The 20,676-nt window shown below is 40.4% G+C and overlaps 1 protein-coding gene across 3 annotated transcripts in view; it reads left to right on the top strand.

Annotated features, from left to right (window-relative positions):
* NR5A2 (nuclear receptor subfamily 5 group A member 2) overlaps window positions 1-15,428 on the top strand; it is a 139,068-nt gene extending 123,640 nt beyond the window's left edge. For all 3 annotated transcript variants that reach the window (XM_040462032.1, XM_040462031.1, XM_040462033.1), the window contains exon 7: window positions 12,079-15,428. In XM_040462032.1, coding sequence (XP_040317966.1) covers window positions 12,079-12,326 — 248 coding nt within the window. In that variant the 3' untranslated portion in view covers window positions 12,327-15,428. The remainder of the gene's footprint in view (window positions 1-12,078) is intronic.
* The last annotated feature ends 5,248 nt before the right edge of the window (window positions 15,429-20,676 follow it).

The following is a 20,676-nucleotide window of genomic DNA, read 5'->3' on the forward strand; positions in this document are numbered from 1 at the left end:
GGCCTGGGTGCTAAGGGTGCAGCTGCAAGTTAGACCAAGTCCCTCCCATCCCGGCTTTCCTTCTTGGGAGGGTGGTGGGCAATTTTAAAAATTAGACAAATAAATGTGTAACATAAGATCAGTCAAACAAGCAACAATAAGAATATGTAGTTTAGGGATATAAGGAAAGAGTAAACACAAACCGGGTAGTGGTCACTCTGGGGCATCAGGAATTAGTTCCCGAAAGGGACACACAAGTAGCCTGAAGGGTGTTGTTCTGTTTGATGTGCTGTTTGTTGCTCCAGAGTGGTGGATTCACAAGTGTTCGTTATATTATGTTTATTTTTTTTTTAATTTTTTTTCCAACGTTTATTTATTTTTGGGACCGAGAGAGACAGAGCATGAACGGGCGAGGGGCAGAGAGAGAGGGAGACACAGAATCGGAAACAGGCTCCAGGCTCTGAGCCATCAGCCCAGAGCCCGACGCGGGGCTCGAACTCACGGACCGCGAGATCGTGACCTGGCTGAAGTCGGACGCTTAACCGACTGCGCCACCCAGGCGCCCCCGTTATATTATGTTTAAAAACCTACACATACATTACATCTTTAAATTTTTAATTGTGGTAAAATACACATAACATATAATTTATCATCTTAACCACTTTTAAGTTGACAGTTCAGGAGTGTTAAGTACATTTACATTCTTGTCCAGCCAATCTCCGGAACTCTTTTCGTCTTGCAAAACTAAAACTCTATACTTAATCGAAAACAACCCCCATTTCCTCCTGTCCCAGGCCCTGGCAATCACCATCCTATTTTCTGTCTATGAACTTACTATTCTTAGGTACCTCATATAAGTCGAATCAGAGGGTATTTGTCTTTTCGTGACTGGCTTGTTTCACTTAGCACAATGCCCTCCTTGTAGGTGTCAGAATTTCCCTCCTGTTTGAAGCTGTTGACTATTCTGTTGTATGTAGATACCACATTTTGTTTATCCGTTTATTGGTCAATGGCCCCTTAGGTTGCTTCTACCTTTTGCCTATTATGAACAATGCTGCTATGAACAACTATGGGTGTACAAATATATCTTTGATGTAGTACATACGTTTTTAAAGAAAAATAAGGCAGAGTAAAGGCCCAGAGAGTGATTTGATAGTGAAGCAGAGCTCTTTTAGAAAGGGTGGTCAATAAAGGCTTTTTTGAGATGTTATTCAAGCAGAGGCTGAAGCGAAGTGAGGGAGTGAGTCCTACACAATAGGGGAAGAACTATCCAGAATGAGGGATAGGTGCAAGTGCAAAGGTCCTGAGGCCAAAGGAAACTTGGTGTATTAAAGAAGAGCAGGAAGGGGCGCCTGGGTGGCGCAGTCGGTTAAGCGTCCGACTTCAGTCAGGTCACGATCTCGCGGTCCGTGAGTTCGAGCCCCGCGTCGGGCTCTGGGCTATGGCTCAGAGCCTGGAGCCTGTTTCCGATTCTGTGTCTCCCTCTCTCTCTGCCCCTCGCCCGTTCATGCTCTGTCTCTCTCTGTCCCAAAAATAAATAAACGTTGAAAAAAAAAATTAAAAAAAAAAAAAAAATAAAGAAGAGCAGGAAGACCAGTGTCTGGAGGGGAGTGAGGCAAACAGATGTGGTTTCAGGGTTAGACTATGAAAAAGGATTTCAGTTTTCTTCTGAGAAAGAAATGTATGCAAACTCATGGAATATTGTTTTGCTCAAAGTATTTAAGTGATGCCATTTGTATTCATTTCTGTATTCTGTGCCCACCGGGAAAAGATGCCTGATATGTGTCAGCACACAGGAGCTAGCTTTGAAACTTCTGTGAGCTTTGTTTCTGTGCATGCAAAAGCTACATTGTTCCCTATAAAGAAGGGAGCTACTTTAAATGAATTTAATGCCATTTTTCCTCTGGCACATTGTGTTCTATCATAGCTATATGCTAAACAAAGTTTGAAATAATTTGTCATCCAGGTCAAAAACCATCTTGGAGAATTGAAGTACTTTCCAGACAGTTAAGCAGAGAAACAGGTGATAGTCTAATGGAGTGATTGCAGAGTCATGCTTGTTCCCGTTTGTTGACAATCCAGAATCTTCCCTTTGATACTTCAATTCCTAATCATATAGTCGTAGACTCTTAGGGCTGTGGGTGACAGTAGAGACCAAGTCCAACCTTGAAGCTCACAGATGAGGAAAACTTGAGGGCCAAAATGACAACAATGATAACGTGCTTATGATCTCACAGTTAGAAACAGAATTAAGACTAAAAATAAAGACATTTAATTAGTGAGGAATTAAATGTCTGCTGCCTTGTTGTTGTTGTTGTTGTTGTTGTTGTTAATGTTTGTTTATTTTTGAGAGAGAGAGAGAAGGAGACACAGAAACTGAAGCAGGCTCCAGGCTCTTAACTGTCAGCACAGAGCCTGATGCGGGGCTCGAACTCATGAGCCATGAGATCATGACCTGAGCTGAAATCGGGCGCTTAACAGACTGAGCCACCCAAGTGCCCCCAATGTCTGCTGCCTCTTGAGGATGACATATTATGATCAAAAAATTGACCAAAGAGCAGACACTGCTCCAGGTGACATCCTTTATGCAATGACATTTCCTGAGCCTGGGTTTCTCCGGGACCTATGCTGGGCACTGGCTTAGTAGAAGCATTTTGTGCAGACTGCCATTTATAGTTGGGAAAATTGGGTTTCAAGATTAGTATCATAGAATGAAAAGTCTTTAACCGACCTTAAGAATTGGTCTCATGTTCTTGAATATTCTTGGTGATTGAGGATGGGATAAACTTTCAGGCACTCACAGTGCCTTCCATTAATTTTGGAAAACTGTAACATGAGAGATCCTATTTTGTCCATGAAACTTCATGGCAGGGAAACGATCAGACTGCTGTGTAGGATGTGTGTTGGAAGCAAACAAATTAACCTGCAAACTTTAATATTTTATTGGTAATATTTTCAGATTTTATCATTCAAATTTTAAGAAATAGTGCCCTGTGTGTATATAATACCTGTACATCTTTAAAGTTTATTCATATTTAATTCAAATATATTTTACTTTCCCATGATCCTAAGAGACTAGGAGAGTTATTTCCTATATTTTGCAGATAGAAAAACAGGCTCGGGAGGATTAAATGACTTGCTTGATCAGCCTGGTCAATGAGATTATATTAGACCACATTCCCTTTGCACGATGTTATTGTAACCACAAAATCAAGTGCTTTTCAAACTTTTTTTTTAAATTTTTTTTAATGTTTATTTTATTGTTGAGAGTGAGAGAGAGAGAGAGACAGTGCAAGTGGGGGAGGTACAGAGACAGAGGGAGACACAGAATCCGAAGCAGGCTCCAGGTTCTGAGCTGTCAGCACAGAGCCTGATGTGGGGCTCAAACTCATGGACCGTGAGATCATGACCTGAGCTGAGGTCAGATGCTCAACTGACTGAGCCACCCAGGTGCCCTTCAAACTTTTTTTTTAAATCAGTGGAATCCTTTTGCCTAAACTCCATATATGAAGCAGACAGAAACTCTTATTTTTTAGCCCTTAGAGTTGCAGTGGAAAGGGCCGGGGTGGGGACTGCCCAGAAAAGGTCCCCAAGAAGGCGCTCTGTGACTCTAGATTTACTCAGTCTCAATTGTGACTACTTTTTATAATAATGCTCTGTGGCATTTAAGATGTTAAATCTCCTTCAAAATCATCAAAGATGAATTAAGGTTTGCTACATATCAGTATAAATGTCAAAAGTATATTATTTCACTCAAATTCTTGGAAAACTGTCCATGTGTTAGGAGACCCTTTAGAAGATGAACTATTTGATTAACCAGGACATCCCATTCTCCAACCCCAGCAGGTGGCAGAAACTTGCAGGCTGTGACAGTAGGGATAAACAGGCTCCAGCACCTCAAAGTCACAAGCCCTGCAAGGTCCATTTCCCAGCTCTGCGGGTGGAACATCTTGTGGGCAGGGTCCAAGAACTCTAGACCCAGGTAGCAGGGTCTGTGTCTTACTAGCTGAGGAAGTAGAGTTACGCAACCCCATAAATCTGTTTCTTTATCTAGAGAATGAAGAGAATAATACCTTAGCAGTATTAAATGAGGACATATAAAAAATCCTTCGCATATTGACTAGTGCTTGGAAATGTTAGCTCCTCCCCCGCCGGGTCTGGTATCCTTTGAGATCTTAGAAAAGCTATTTAATCTCTCGGTCTTAATTTCAAAATACCTATAATACCTTCTCAAGAAAGAATCCTTTAAAAGTTAGCCTTCTCCAGAACCCTGCAACTAGGCCTCTTCTCTCTCTAAACATCCTCATAGACCCCTGGGGTTTCATCCATCACCTGCCCATTGATGAGTCCCCAGTCTATACCACCATCTAGGCCTTTTTGCTGAGGTCTGGACCTTTATTTCCAGCCATTTCCTTCATAGCTACTGAGTGTTCCACACACTCCTTAAGTTCAACGTGGCTATACCTAGACTCATTAAATATTGCTTCCTCAAATATGTTCTTCTGCCTCTTGCCAGTAGGACAGCCACCACCTTCCTCCCTTGTCAGACACCCAGAAGTCACCCAGGACCTTCACTCTCTCCTACTCTCTGTTCAGGGCCGAGAATCCCTGTCGAGTCAACCATTTTGATGCCTTTCAAGTCCATCCAAGCCCCATGGCCCACCATACGTCTCACCTTTATTCCTGTGACAGCCTCCTGGGTGGTCCTCCCTTCATGAGACCAATCCCTTCTCCATACTTCTGGTAGCGTGCTCTTTCTAAGTCAGAGAGCTGACCATTTCCTTCTTAAAATCTTTTGGTGCTTCTGTATTGCTTTCAGAACAGAATCCAGACCCCTTCTGACGCTCAGTGTCCTTCAGTCTTAAACCTTATGGTTCATCCTTATCTTGCCCCTCTGCTCTCCTTCTGCATGAAAGTTAAGCTGCTTTACGGTGTTCCCAGGACCTCTTTTTTTCTCCCGGCCGCTGCGTCTTTGTATATCGAATACTGTCTGCGGGGCGTCCCCGGCCTTTCCTTCCATGGGTAGCACAACTCACTACGACCCATTTTTCAAAACCCTTCAGATGGGACCTTCCCCAGGGGTGCTCTTCCTGTGTGTGCCCCAGGCACCCACTGCTTCTCTCTATTACATCAAATAAACTACTTAACACAGAGACTTTTGTTTTATTCCCGTGTCTTCGTGACCTGGTACAGGGCTGTCAGAATGAATGGATGGATGAATGAATGAACAGATGAATGGATGGATGAATGAATGAATGAATTCGTATATTGCATATACATAAAGGTGTGAAGTAATAAATAATGCATGTTAGAGTGCTTTGTAAGCTACAAAGCGTCAATCATTTGTAAGGGCTTGTTATTTCCATGTACATAAATAATGCATATGCTATTTGTCCACATTTCTACACACAGCTCCTGCCAAAGAGTTACATTTTCTTGGTAGTTACTTGCATAGGAAGGCACCCACTTGTATATTCTAGTTGCTAAAAATAGCTCTTGGGTTAATAAGCATACGCATACAAACACATTTTTGTGGGGGACTTAACAGTGATGAATTTAAAATCTTGGGTTTGAAGTTTTGCTGGAGACATGATGATTTAACTTTAGACATCCCCACTAAAAATCTCTTACCCTCCCATCTCCAACCCCTAAATAGCCCTCACTCTTTATTAAGTGAACTTTGTTCGTAGGAAAAGAATATAACAGGTATCTCTCCAAAAATTCTTAAAATTATTTACATAAATTATTTAAATATAGCCCTTTAAAAAAATAATTGTAAAAATTAATTCCTTACGGAAAATTCATTTCCTTTCTCCTTTTCTGGTTTAGTAAAGGAAAGGGTCTTCTGAGGACAAATTGTGTACCAATTTATAGATTGTCATCTCTCCAGATGCCTCAAGGAAAAAGAAGCGTTCTACCTCTTTTTCCCATTTTCATATTTTTTAAAGGGCCAGATAAAATTTTCTCCCCACCTGTGAGAAATTAGCAAAGGTAATTATCTTCTCAGCAAAAGATAGGAGACTCTTTTTGAGCCTCCAGCCTCCCAGCCCCCCAGCCCCCTTGCTTAGCTAAAGGACCCATCACTGAAAAAACTGCTGAACAGGAAGATTCACTGGCTGTGCCACGCGGCAGGAACCAGGGAGGCAGAAATCAGGATCTTCATCTTCAGAGAGAATCTGAGTGCTGTGTATGACTGAGAAGCCAGTACTGTAATATATTCAAGAAGACCTAAGGGTTTACTTTCCAATAAGGATGGAAAAAATCTGAGCATGCCACTGTGAGCTTATCGTAATGCTGCTTCATATAAAAAGTTGGTAATTAGTCCCTGAGTGAATAAAGTAGAATAGATGATAAGAGATTGATACTTAGAGGAGAAGCCAAAATGCTTTTGCCAGTTATCAAAATTTAAAGGCTATAGAGGAAGGGTTGGGGATGCCTCTGACTGTTTACATACAATTTCCAACTCCGAATTTGCAATGATAGAGTTCATTAACTTGTATTTTTAAATTGTATTACAATGAAGCCTATATCACTTTCAAAGGAGAACATGGAGGGCCAAATGCAGGAGACTTGTGAGATCTAGCATAAGATCTCACAGAAGAACTGGTGGGAATTCTGGTCTCCTATCAATCTCTCTTCTTCCAGCTGAGTCTCTTTCTAAAATCCCAAATATGCTACAGTGGTATTTAATATGGGAAATAAACAAATCACAGAAACATATTATTTCTCAGGACTCCAGAACATGTAATAATTTTTCCAGATTTTGTTTTCTCATGTAATTTAATATCCATTCATGAAGTTTTGGTGTTACAGACCCCTGCTATAGATGAGTTTAGACTCCCTAGTATGCCAGCTCCCATTCATTACTTAATGTGGAATAGGGCTTGATTTGTAGGAGAAGCATGTCAGAGAAAATGCTTCAGGTTTTAAATGTATTTCATGTGTGAATTTTCACAAAAGGACATGAATTAGCATAAAAACTAATTCCATGCATATTGTGGGAGCACACTTAAATTTCTGGACTCCTCCTAAAAAGTAAATACAGAAAAGAGAAAATTCCAAGTCTTCCGAGAGGTGATGTCATCTGTATTCTGTCATTCATGTCCTCCCTTGCTTTTAGGTCCTTGTGAAGCATCTCAACCACGGTAGAGAAACCAAGGTCTGCCTCTCAAGCCAGAGATGCAAGAAATGTGGGAGCGCAGGGACCCTATTCCAAGTCCAAATGAGGATGTGGGCACGTTTCCCTTAAAGCAGAACTGACCAGTGAAAATCCTCATTGGCAAAACATGTAAATTAAGACTTGATTATTCAGCATTAAGACTTGATTATTCAGACCACGAAAGGGTTCACCCAGGATTCTTTGGATAGAAAACAAGACCACATTGCAAATATTTTATTTCAGGGAGAAATCTATCATATAAATTAAGTTTTGAAAGCCAGTTTTGAATTAGAAAAAGAAAGGAAATTGGCTTATAAGATAACAGTTTAACGTAGTAGGTAATGTCACAATGATATCAGTCTTGGACATATGCACCAATGATATAAAGCAAACATTAATGGAGAATTCTCTGGGGATGCTTTGACTAATACAGTCCTCATGCCAAGATGCTTACAGTCAGTCTGCTAGGGAAATGGACAGTTAACAAAGCAGTGCAAAATGAAGTGAGAGGCATATAGAGCTAAAAGTAGAGTCCACCAGCAGAGCAATGATCCCGGAACTACTTGGTCAGTAAATGAGAATCATTCAATAAAAATATTTTTCCTTCTTTTTTTTAACCTTATGTAGTTTAAATATCAGGATCGTTGATACCAAATTGCAAATTGCCTCCATAGACCTAGAAACAAAATAAGTAAGTACCTTTGGGACAGTTAGCAGCAGAACTTTTGTGAGATTTAATGAGACATTCTTAGAAATAGCTTAATGAGATAATGAATTCAGTCGTGCCAATTCTTTTTTTTTTTTTAATTTTTTTTAACGTTTATTTATTTATTTATTTTTAATTTTTTTTTTTCAACGTTTATTTATTTTTGGGACAGAGACAGACAGAGCATGAACGGGGGAGGGGCAGAGAGAGAGGGAGACACAGAATCGGAAACAGGCTCCAGGCTCTGAGCCATCAGCCCAGAGCCCGACGCGGGGCTCGAACTCACGGAGTGCGAGATCATGACCTGGCTGAAGTCGGACGCTTAACCGACTGCGCCACCCAGGCGCCCCAACGTTTATTTATTTTTGAGACAGAGAGAGGCAGAGCATGAACAGGGGAGGGGCAGAGAGAGAGGGAGACACAGAATCTGAAACAGGCTCCAGGCTCCGAGCTGTCAGTGCAGAGCCTGACGCGGGGCTCGAACTCACGGACTGTGAGATCATGACCTGAGCCGAAGTCGGACGCTTAACGGACCGAGCCACCCAGGCGCCCCTCAGTCGTGCCAATTCAACTCTAATGTCTTTTAGAAAAAAATTATATATATGGCCAAAGTATGGGAAACGTGTATATTTTCCTTCAGAAGGAAAATTGGACATATTTTTAGACTTGAGAGAAAGGTACCAGTTTGGACCAGTATTTCTAGAAATTATCCAGCACATGCTGATTTGAAGACTTTACATGATCATTCGGTGATAATAGTACACAAATAAACCAGGACTTAGGATCTATCCTTTGTTTTATGTTTTTTAATAGTTTTTTTTTTAATTATTATTAACAGACTGGCATTATTTATCACAGAAGGTAGAACCTAGTTCTCAAAAAATACATTTATCAAAAAAAGAAAGTTTCCAAACAACTTTCTTAAAAGACTATTATTCATTTATCTTACATTTTTATACTGTGCAAATTCCTACATCCTCCCTATTAATCTCTAGGACTATTGTTAGTTTTCCTTGCTTGTGAGAACATCTTTCATTATAGTATAAAATAATACTCCATTTCAGTTGTTTTTCTATCATTGTGTTTAGATCACCATAACCCCGAACGTTGCTTGTTTTCTTTTTCAACTTTCTGGTCGGATGTAAAGGAGGATGCTAAATTCTGTCTCTTCGAAGTTGGATGAAGGACAAAAAGAAAAAAATGCTGAGAAATTTGTCAAAATTCAAATGAACTATTTTGAAATTATGTTATCTTTCTGCCACGATCCTTTATTGAAGGACCTATACCCGTAACCAGCATGTGAGCCTGTGAAAGCATAAGGTTCGCAGCAGGGGAAAAGCTAACACGAATGTAAATTCTTCTGTCGCAGACCCAGCTATAGCATACCAACGGTATTTCCAATTATTGACATTTTGTAATTTTGAAACAAATGTAACTAAATTTATAAATATTTTCAAATAATTTAGAAAATTTATAAATATTTTAAATAAGTTAAAAATAATGTTTAAAATACTCTAAATAAAATAGATGGAAAATACTTTATTAACTTTAAAGTGCTACAGATATAAAACGTCAAGTGGGGGGGTGGTGCCTGGGTGGTTCAGTCGGTTAAACGTCCGACTTCAGCCTAGGTCATGATCTCACTGTTCCTGTGTTCGAGCCCTGCATCGGGCTCTGTGCTGACAGCTCAGAGCCTAGACCCTGTTTCATATTCTGTGTCTCCCTCTCTCTCTCTCTCTCTCTCTCTCTCTGCCCCTCCCCCACTGACTCTCTCTCTCTCTCTCTCTCTCTCTCTCTCTCTCAAAAATAAACATTAAAAAAAATGGGGTGCCTGGGTGGTGCAGTTGGTCAAGTGTCTGACTTCTGCTCAAGTCGTGATCTCCCAGTGGGAGTGCGGGTTTGAGCCCCGAGTCGGACTCTGTGCTGACAGCTCGGAGCCTGGAGCCTGCTTTGGATTCTGTGTCTTCCTCTCTCTCTGCCCCTCCTCTGCTCACACTCTGTGTCTCTCTCACAAAAATAAGTAAACATTAAAAGACAAATTTTTTTAAATGTCAAGTGGACAACAACTTGCTTGCCAGTTTAAATGCCACAGAGGAGGCAGAGCTCCTAAAAGTGTAACATTTGTCTGTTTGTACATCTCATTAATAAATAAGCAAATATTTTTTATTCTCCCATCTCACTTTGAAATAGATGTGGTATCCAATGCTCCCACTGTGTATCTGTTTCGCTACTAATTCCTCGCTGTTTTTAATTTGGGACAGAGACTTGGGGGATAGGGAGGGGGAAAGCGTGTTTAATGCAAAGTTATGGCTCAAAATATAAACACTAAAATCATCCCAGACCTATTTAAACAGCAAATGTAAGGCAATGTTTTTTGTTTATTTTTGATTTTGTTTTAACTTTTTTATTTGAGTATAGTTGACACACCATGTTTCATTAGATTCAGGTAGACAACATAGTGATTCAGCTTCTCTATACATTACGCCATGCCCTGTGTAAGGGTAGCTACCCTCTGTCATCATAGAGTGCTAGCACAATATCACTGACTATATTTCCTATCCTGTGCTCTTTATTCCCATGACTTAGTCATTCCAGAACCGGCAGCCTAGATCTCCCACTCCCCTTCACCCATTTTGCCCATCTCCCACTCTCTTCCTTCTGGCAAGTAAGTAACCTTCTTCTAAAAGCATTTAGAGATACCAGGGCACCCGAGTGGCTCAGCCGGTTAAGCGTTCGACTTCAGCTCAGGTCATGATCTCATGGTCCGTGAGTTTGAGCCCCATGTCGGACTCTGCTGACAGCTCAGAGCCTGGAGCCTGTTTCAGATTCTGTGTCTCCCACTCCCTCTACCCCTCCCCCATTCACACTCTGTCTGTCTTTGTCTCTCTCTCTCTCAAGAATAAACATTAAAAAAATTAGAAAAATTAAAAAAAAAAAGCGTCTGGAGATACCAAAGTGGACATGCACATGTGTACAGGCTAAGTTTAACAGCCAAGTTTAGTGGCAAAAATATTGGGTATGAGTTACTATGGTAACTATTAACTGAGTTTAGTACATTTAACCTTTTAATCATAGTATTATGTGGTTTTCTTCAGAACCATCCTTATTTATTTTTGTCCAATTAGAACATAAAACAGGGCTGGAGGGGTCCGCATCTGTTTACTTTCTTAGCGTGGATGTATGTAAACACGCATATCTATATTTTTTTCCAGAGGCTTCTATATACACATTGTATAAAAGTTGCAGTTAACGTAAATAAACTCCAGAAGAGAAATTCCAACATAACCATTTTTCCCGTGCTCATTGTCTGTGTATGCATTTGTATGTTGGTCTGTCTTTTTTTGACTCTGTGTTTCTCCCTTATTCAATATTTATAAGGACCTCTAGGGCAGATGCCTTAAAACAACTGGATCATCACCAGGAGTTAGGTTGAATGAATTGCCTGTGTCCATGTTCTGTGTCTGAGTGACCCAGGACCAGAAGAAAAAAAGAAGAAAAGCAAAGCAAAGTTATCAGACTTATCAGACTTTGAAGCCACATTCAGGTTAAAGGGCACCGGCCATCCTGGCACATATTCTGCCTAAAGGACAAGGCTTTCATTTGATAAAGATCATTAGTCACTGAGATATATATTTTAGAGAGTTCCCAGTAGCGAATATTCTGTTGGCAGTCACTGGGGTGTACCAGATGGTTCATTAGCATAGGCTAGACAAGTCAAAGGCTTTCAGAATCATTTAGAAAATGTCAAACAGAAACAAGAACCCTGTCACTTTTTATTAGAATTAACTACATCATACCCTGGACACAGATTTCACCTTGGGTCAGAAAAATTAATACAGAATTATATGAATTGTGTAATATACTGGGTTAAGATAGGTCTTTCTCCAGGGACTCATTTGCTGGCAATATATTATGATCCCTCTACTTTAGGAATCCTCAAACCTTTCCTTTTGTAAGATATGAAAAGAGTTGACCTTGCTCAAAATCCATTGGTGTCTAATTGATTTGAGGTATATGCAGAATTTCAACAAGACATTCTTCTAAAGCTCTTTTGTGATCATTTTCCCAGGAAGCTTGGTGAGTGGGGCTTACTGAATATTCAGCAGCATATAAAGTATGCTTTATGTCAGGAGGAAAATACATCCATTAATTGAACACACCGCTGTAGTAAATAGGAATTAAAAAGCCATTAAAATATTGTGCTTTTTTTTTTTTTTTTTTTTTTTAAATCCAGACGTCAAAAACCTTGAGAACTTCCAGCTGGTAGAAGGTGTCCAGGAACAAGTCAATGCCGCCCTGCTGGACTATACAATGTGCAACTACCCGCAGCAAACAGAGAAATTTGGGCAGCTACTTCTTCGACTACCCGAGATCCGGGCCATCAGTATGCAGGCTGAAGAATACCTCTACTATAAGCACCTGAATGGGGATGTCCCCTATAATAACCTCCTCATTGAAATGTTGCATGCAAAAAGAGCTTAGGTTACAACCCTGAGAAGCTCTGCTTTCAAAACAAAAAGAGATTGGTGGGGGGAAAAGAAGAACAGAAGTAAAAAAAAAAAAAAAAAAAAAATACTCTGAACTGCTCCAGGCAACACTAATTAAAAACTTGGTTTAAAGATATTGAATTTAAAAAGGCATAATAATCAAATACTTAATAGCAAATAAATGATGTATCAGGGTATTTGTATTGCAAACTGTGAATCAAAGGCTTCACATCCCCAAAGGATTCCATGTAAAAGACATTCTAATGGAGTGAATTGAACTCACGGATGGATACCAACACCATATCAGAATAAAAACGGACAGAACAATTCTTGTATATTTAAACTGATCTCCGCTGTGAAGAAATTGAGGAACTGATCTGTGTTGTTAATTAGGCTTATACAGCAGGGGATTTGAGCTCACAGAATTCCTTCATGCTAAAGCTGAACTAAAACAACTCAAAAACCCATCAGCTACACCTGTAATAGCCCTTCCCTCTTCCTTCAAGGACCCAGCACCTTCTATCCTGTGATCACGGAATCTGTCCTTATGGACTTGTGCTCAGCCACACCCACTCATAGCTCCACCAAATCATGAAAAGCATAATTTTGAATGTCTGTGTCCTAGACCTGCAAACAGCTAATAAGAACAGTCTATTAATATGTTAGCTTGCCATTTTAAATATGTTCGGGTTTGTTTTGTCATGTGTTCATAATGTTAAAAAAAAAAAAAAGAAGAAGCAGGCAGTATCCCTCTTCTGATCTTATATAAGCATTAATATTAAGGGAAAGGACTACAAACTTTTAAAGCAAATGCTCCATAGCTAAAGCAAGCTAGCCCTTATTTCTGCTACTGTTACTGAACCGTGGCTTTGGCGTGGTTGGATTTCGTAACAATTTCTCACCAAAAGGCTTCTTAGGGTACATCCGTCTTTTTAACCATCAAAGTTTGTAGTTCATTTAAAAATAAAACCTGAAGCGTATTTTGCTGGGATGTCAAATAGTCACAGTGCTAAGTAGTTTAAAATAAAACCGAAGCATGTTAAGCTATGCAAAAAGAAAGAAAAGGGTTGGCTAATAAATGGCCTCAAGTCTCATGCTTGTTGCAATTGAACATCCCCTAAACATAGAATGGAAACAGTGATTTTTACATGTGGATGGAAAAGATGATAAAGTAATTCAAAATCTTCCCCGAAAGGGAAAGGAAGAGGGTGATGCTGACCTTTCAAAGTCATAGACCAAAGTCTGCTCTAGAACAAATATTGAAGTACAAAGAATTGCAAAACAGTATCTCCCAACGACAATAGCAGTATTATTAACGTGTGATGCCACAGGTATGGAAGTCTTGCCTTATTTCACAATTCCGAGAGGTAGCTGTGCAGACGTGGATCAACATTTGTTTAAAATAAAGTATTAATACTTTAAAGTCAAATAAAAGATAGTGTTTACATTCTTTAGGTCCTGTGGGGGGAGGGGAGGGAACTATGATATCACAAACTAGCTAAAGCAGTAATTTCCTTAATGTTATTTTTCTGATTCGTAATTACTTTTCACAGTACCTAATTATTGTATGTCGTGAGACACTAAAATCAAAAACGGGAATCTCATTTAGACTTTAATTTTTTTGAGATTATCAGCGGCACAATCACTTGTAGAAACTGTAAAAAATAAATATCTCCTAGTCCCTTAATTTTTTCATAAATGTTTCAGGCTTTTGAATAGTTTATTTATATTGTATATCATAGTTTCAACTGTAGACAATTATGATGCTAATTTATTGTTCCTTGGTTTCACCTTTGTATAAGATATAGCCAAGACTGAAGAAACCAAATATATGTGTTTACTGTAGCATGTCTTCAAGTTAGTGGAACATAGTTCAGGGACAGAAAAGGGTCTTAATGAATTAAAATCATTCACTTGATTAAATGTCTGTAAATCTTCATAATTCTTCCTGTAGTTTATTTAATATCTATTGTAAATTATGTGACTTGTAGTTTCCTCTGATTTCAAGTAAATTTAACAGGGGTGGAGTCTTACCTGGTTTCCTTTACAAGCATTGTAAGTTGTATACCAAAGATATTAGTTACTACTTCTGCGTGTACAAAAAGGGTTATTTTATTATTTTTCTTAATCTCCTCTAATATTCGTCCACATGAAGGGTACACATTCACTAAGCAGAGTGTCCACAGCTCCTCATGCAAAATCTCAGTCACCTGTAATCATGGCTCAAAGGGCAATGAAAAATAGCCGACCAGAGTCAATATGCAAAGCATGAAATGGATTAACAGCATCATTATTCTCTCCAGTTAAAAACCGGGTTGGTTAGAAGACATGCGGAGAGGAATGGGTGTTGTTAACCGTTACTGAAATGGTTCCATCATGTATGTGCATCTTGGGTGGTGGCAGTTAGGAGATTTGTGGGATAGTTATTTGGAGGGTCTTTAACATTGCAAAAAACAAAACAAAACAAAAACCCACCCAAATATATTAATTCTGAAAGTCCATGTTTTCTTATTTTAAATAATGGAGTACTCCCCACTGAATATTAAACCTAAAAAAATGTCAAATATTGGTATGTTGTTAACCTAGTAAATTACATCCTAAGTACACTTAGAAAGACGGGCAACATGGACAGTTACATCCACACTTCTGGTATCATGAAGAACAGAAGTTGATAAACAAGAATGCGCCCCAGTCAACGTCTGTGGCCCATCCAAAGTTGGCAAATGAAATTTCTCTAGTGTTCATTAGTGACCACTTTGTAACCAGACATTTCCTTAGCAACTGCCTTATCAATTACAAGATTTATCAGTAAAAGCAGACTCAAATATAAATGTTTTTGGCTTAGCCTGGTTTATTATAGTTGGTCTATGTGTGTAAACAGACAATCTGTAATGTCTGAATATTTGTATTACAGATCTTCTGCAGCTACCTTGGACCTGAATCCATGCAATGTTTAGAGTGTGAAGTCAGTTACTTGTTGACGTTTTCTTACTGTATCAGTGAAATACATATTGTCATGTCAGTTCTTGCCAGGAATTTCTCAACAAAATGGAATTTTTTTTCAGTATTTCAATAAATATTGATATGCCCAGCCTGATAATTTTTAAAAGTTTTTATGCTGTCCTCTTTCTATTACATACTAAAGCGTCCAGTAATTTAGATACTTGAGTAGGAATGGAGTCAAAAGAATTCCACATGGGGGCGCCTGGGTGGCGCAGTCGGTTAAGCGTCCGACTTCAGCCAGGTCACGATCTCGCGGTCCGTGAGTTCGAGCCCCGCGTCAGGCTCTGGGCTGATGGCTCAGAGCCTGGAGCCTGTTTCCGATTCTGTGTCTCCCTCTCTCTCTGCCCCTCCCCCGTTCATGCTCTGTCTCTCTCTGTCCCAAAAATAAATAAAAAACGTTGAAAAAAAAATTAAAAAAAAAAAAAAAGAATTCCACATGAATAGATCCTTTTCCCTCTGTAGATGTTATCTGGAGAAGTCTTGTCCTTGGTTGGATACTTGAAGCATTAAAGTCAATCTGGTCATCACATCTCTACACGTGAAATAAAGCATTTCATATTATTCACTGTCATAACTGATGGGCAAAAAAATCTCATAGTGTCTATATTTTTTGTCTACCCTGTGCTGTAAGAACTTTACCAAGTGCCTTGTTAATTCAAGTGATCTTCAGAACAGCTCCATTTGGTATTATTATGTACCTCTTAAAGCTTCTTGCACAGACTGAGAAACTAGCCAGTGAAGGAGCAGAGATTTGAACCCAAGCAGTTTGGCTCCAGGATTCATGTTCTTAAATGCTACACCACACTGTCTCTAAACCAGGGTGACACTTAGGATTTGTCTCAAAAGGAAAAGATATGAAATAAAATCATCACTGCCGAGGATACAAATATCAATAACTTGGAAATCTAAAAGCCTTTAACACTTTCTGGAGTTTAACCCTGAAAAGTAACATGTCTATCTCCTAGAAAGTAGCCCCCTTCAGGACCATGGAGCCTTTGGAGATGTTTACAAAATCCATTTTGGTAATTAATAATTACCCCTGCTACAAAGTAATGCAAGGGCCACAAAGCCATACGCTTATGAAACATTGTGACCCAGGGAAAGCCACCTCCTTTTGCCCTGCCTTTGCCTTCCCTACCCCTGTCGAGATTGGCACAAGTCACCATCCCTTCGCCAAGCAGACACTGATTTTTCTTAGGTTCCTGCTAAAAGCTACCAAGGACTCAGATTCTACACCATATGTAGGGCCAGGTAGATTACAGAACTAAGATTTTTAAGCACCTAGATAGTGGCCTATAAAACACCTCCCTGGTCAACCTCTTACCAGGAAGAACTTAATAAAAAAAAATTATCCTTGCTGACATCCCATGGAATTTGAAAATGGATATTCATATTTAACTGAATTATAATTTGCATACCGAAGAGTGTACAGCTTGATACATTCTTACATATGCATACACCCAGGTAATCATCACATAGGTACAGCAAAGTATAGAACATAAACTTTTAAAATAATGTGTTTATAAGTGGTTATGCACATTTGTTTTTTAATTTGGCAGAGAGGGAGTTTCTACAAAGCCCAACCCGGCAGCCGGCAGAGGTCATTCTGATGAGAGCAGAGGCCTCACTCCCCGCAGAATAACACTCACGAAGTTGCTAAATCCATCAGCATGAGGGAGCCCCAAGAAAAAAGTGGCTCACGTTGACGTGCATGTGATTGTTATATTTGATATTCATGATAACTTTGAAGAGGTTTGTACCTTTAACTAAGTTTGACGTTCAGTTTGAAACCATCTCTGATGTATATTTTTTATGAGAAACATGTGGAGAGTTTGCTCAACATAACACAGGTCAAAATGCTACAATACTTAGTGATCTTGACATTTCCCTGGAATAATGAAGACCAATTTTCCTTAACACTGAACAGGAAATGTATAGTTTAGTCACTCAAAATATATATTCTTGAAATACTTTAACTGTTTCACATAGGCATTTGTTTTATTTTAAGTTGGGAATTAATAATTCAGTGACTGATATCAGGCAGTAATTGTGACTTGTTTGCAGAAAAACTTAAGAACCAATCTATGAAACGTTGCATATTTAATTGTTGGGAAAGGGGCAAAAGGAGGTGTAATTAGACTGATCACCGAGTGTCCCCAATATGAATTTGACACTAAACACCTAAGAAACCAAGAAACCAGTAGACTTGAGCATGTTGGACCCTCCACACCACACCTGAGCTCTGGCCAGTGTCTTCCACACCCCAGGTTGCCCCAGGAGGCATTATGGATCCCAGACCAGATTCCCTGGGCCCCTAGATCTGAAACTGTTCTCAGGACCATGTCAATATCAGGACAATCTCATCAACAGATGAGACTGGAGTTGCCCTCCCATGGAGACAATATGTTGATACCTGATTTGCATCTAACTCTTGAACTTTATGAACCACAGACCACAGCCCTCTTGTTTCACTTGATCCAACAGCAGCCCCCTGTCCTTGGCTGGCTCTGTCAACCCCACCTCTAAGGAGGAAGCCCAGCCCAGTGACCTCTGACAGGGCCCTGACCTCCAGCACTTTTAGTGACAAGAATTGAAGCCCTTCCAGATTCCCCTTGACCTAGGGCCACGCCTGCTTCAGGCTCCTTGCCAGCTTTTCTTCATGCACCTCTCCTGCCTTCCACATTGCCCCTGTATCCAGGTCCTACCAGTTACTTTCCGTAACTGTCTCAAATCAACCCTTTCGTCTTCCCTGCGGCTGTAGATCAGGCCCTTGGCGTTTCTTGCCTAAAATTACACAATAGCCTCTGGGCTGGTCTCTTGCCATCAATCTCAACCCGCTCCAAACCTCCCTTCCTACAGGTGCCAGTGCCACTTCCTACCCCAGAGCTAACCATGTCACTCCTTCACTTCCAGCCCTCTGGTACCTAATATCTGCAAGAAAAAGTTTCAGCCCACACCTTCCCCTAGGATGGCACCTCAGACCTGTTAGCGCACAGCATCTGCGGGCCTTCCCAGACTCCACTCCCGACACATACCAACACACTGAGCTACTCGCCACCCTGAGCATCACCTGCTCTTTCCTGCCTCTGCACTTCCAGGCATGTTCCCCAATGGCCTAGCAAACTCAGACAAGACTTGGACAAATCTTCCTAGCTGCCGCATCCCATACAAGCCTCCCCATCAAAGTCAAAAGATCCCATTTCTAGGCCCTAGACCTCTGATGTGAATCATAGTCTAGTCTCATTGTGTTTCTCTCCCAAGGCTGCCCCTCTAAACTGTAAGCATGGGGCAAGGGCAGTGCTTGGAACAGCTCTAAGCCACTGGCCCAGTGCTGGGCATAGAGCAAGCGCCACACGTGATCTTCACAGAATAATTAAGGACGTTGCGCCCCATTTGTCTCCTTGAAGTGGGACATTTTGGGGGGCCAAAACCAAGATAATCTAGTGCTCATCCAACAAGCTCATCCAAGTCCAAACGTAGTATCACAAATGAATTTCATGTTTCCTTCAGGGATGGTGCATACATGTGACTGCATCTCAGCTCCCATCTTGAGATTTGAGCTCCCATCTTTTGTTAATCCAAAGACCGAGGCGGTGAGAACGGCATTGTATTTCACGGATACGAGGCTCTCAGCATCTCTGTGCACCATCTGAAGAAAGAACTGCAAAAGGGAGAGGAAATGTGCTTTGCAGCATCAGGGGGTAAAAAAATGGTAGTAAAATAGGTAGATATCATGGACAGGGAGAGTTTGGCATAATATGAAAAAAAAAAAAAATAGAATCAAAGCTTTCCAAAAATGAAACCAATGCTATTAGAGGCTGGTGATTTTCCAAAAACTATTCCACCTAAAGCTGAAGGTTCGGCATGTGATTCCCCCCGCAGAGGGCTGGGTCACCTTTAATGACCTTCCAGGAGTGACAGTCCAAGATCCCAGCATGGCCATCCAAACAGACTGGTCCAAAACTTCAGGAAGGATCTTTTCCCTCACTTTTTCCCTCCAGGAAAAATTTGCTTGTGTCTTTGAAGTCTACTAGCATGATGAGACACTGACAGGCAAGATCCAGCCAACTCCAGAGACTTAAATGTATAAGAGATGAATTTACAAAGCTCATTTCAGTGTTTATGTAGGACACAAGAGAGAAATCACATTCTGCCAAACATGTTAGACCAGAGCATCCTTACATCAGGCAGTAGTTAATGTTCTGAGAAAGAAAGGGTCTACTTTTTGAAAAATTCTATCCACACATCCACAATTGCTTCTCCAACATCTGGCCTGTATTGGGAGGTGGCTCATGGTGGTGGAGAAGCTGGTTGCCCTACATATACCTCCTCTGTGAGGGGCAAGATGCTCTGGGGCTAGAGGACTTATCCTCATCTGGTTGCTGGTCCTTGTCCCATCCTGTACTTACAGCCTTCCCTACCATCTGACAAAAGAGAGCAAATTAAAGAGGTTTCACTAGAGAAACCCAGGATATCCATAAAAAAATGTCTTAACTGAAAGAAAAACAATGTGTTTATTAATCCAGTCTTTCTCACCTGGAAAATATTAATTGAGCCTCTACTATGTTCTAGGTAATGATCTAGTTAAGGAAATGCATATGTAGAAGGCATACTGGAAATAATTCATGAAAACAGCAGCATCTATTTATGTGCTATACAGTATGACAGACTTGACCGTTGTCTCCCCCAAATCCACCCTCCCCTTTTTCCCTGGACACAGGGCTACCAGTTAAAGACTACATTTTCCACCCTTTTTTACAGGTAGGTGTGACCATGTGAGCAAGATGGGTCCATGACAATGGAATGTGAACAGAAATGATAAGAACAACTTCTCAGTTTTCTCCAACTTTAGAGACAGTCCACCTTACCTGGGCTTTGGCTCCTATCCCCTTCCCTGGTTGAACCCCAGGTGTGGCAGTAATCCAGGTGACTGGGGGACTGAGGAGCAAAAAGATGGAGGTACCTGGGTCCCTCAGTGACCTGGTGAATAGTGTCCACTGGCCAGACTTAGGCAAGAGAGAAGCAAACTGTTCTTATTTAAGCCACTGTATTTAGGGCTCTCTTTGTTTCAAAAGCTTGTCATTTACCCTAATATACAAAAATGATTTCATTCAATCCTCAAGAAAACCCTGTTTATGACTAAAGAAACTGAAGCTTATAGAAGTTAAATGACTTGCCCAAAGTCCTAAAGCTAGTAAGTGTTAGAGCAAGGGTTCAAACACTTCTGTTTGATTCCAAACCCCATACTTTTAACCACTTGGCTGTAGCACCTTCCTGAAAGCACAAATCAAGGCACCCTGCAAGACCAACATTTATTTCATTAAATGAACATTTTCTCTAGA

This window comes from Herpailurus yagouaroundi, unplaced genomic scaffold, assembly GCF_014898765.1.
Source record: "Herpailurus yagouaroundi ecotype Mexico unplaced genomic scaffold, PumYag 308, whole genome shotgun sequence".
Classification (NCBI taxonomy): domain Eukaryota; kingdom Metazoa; phylum Chordata; class Mammalia; order Carnivora; family Felidae; genus Herpailurus; species Herpailurus yagouaroundi.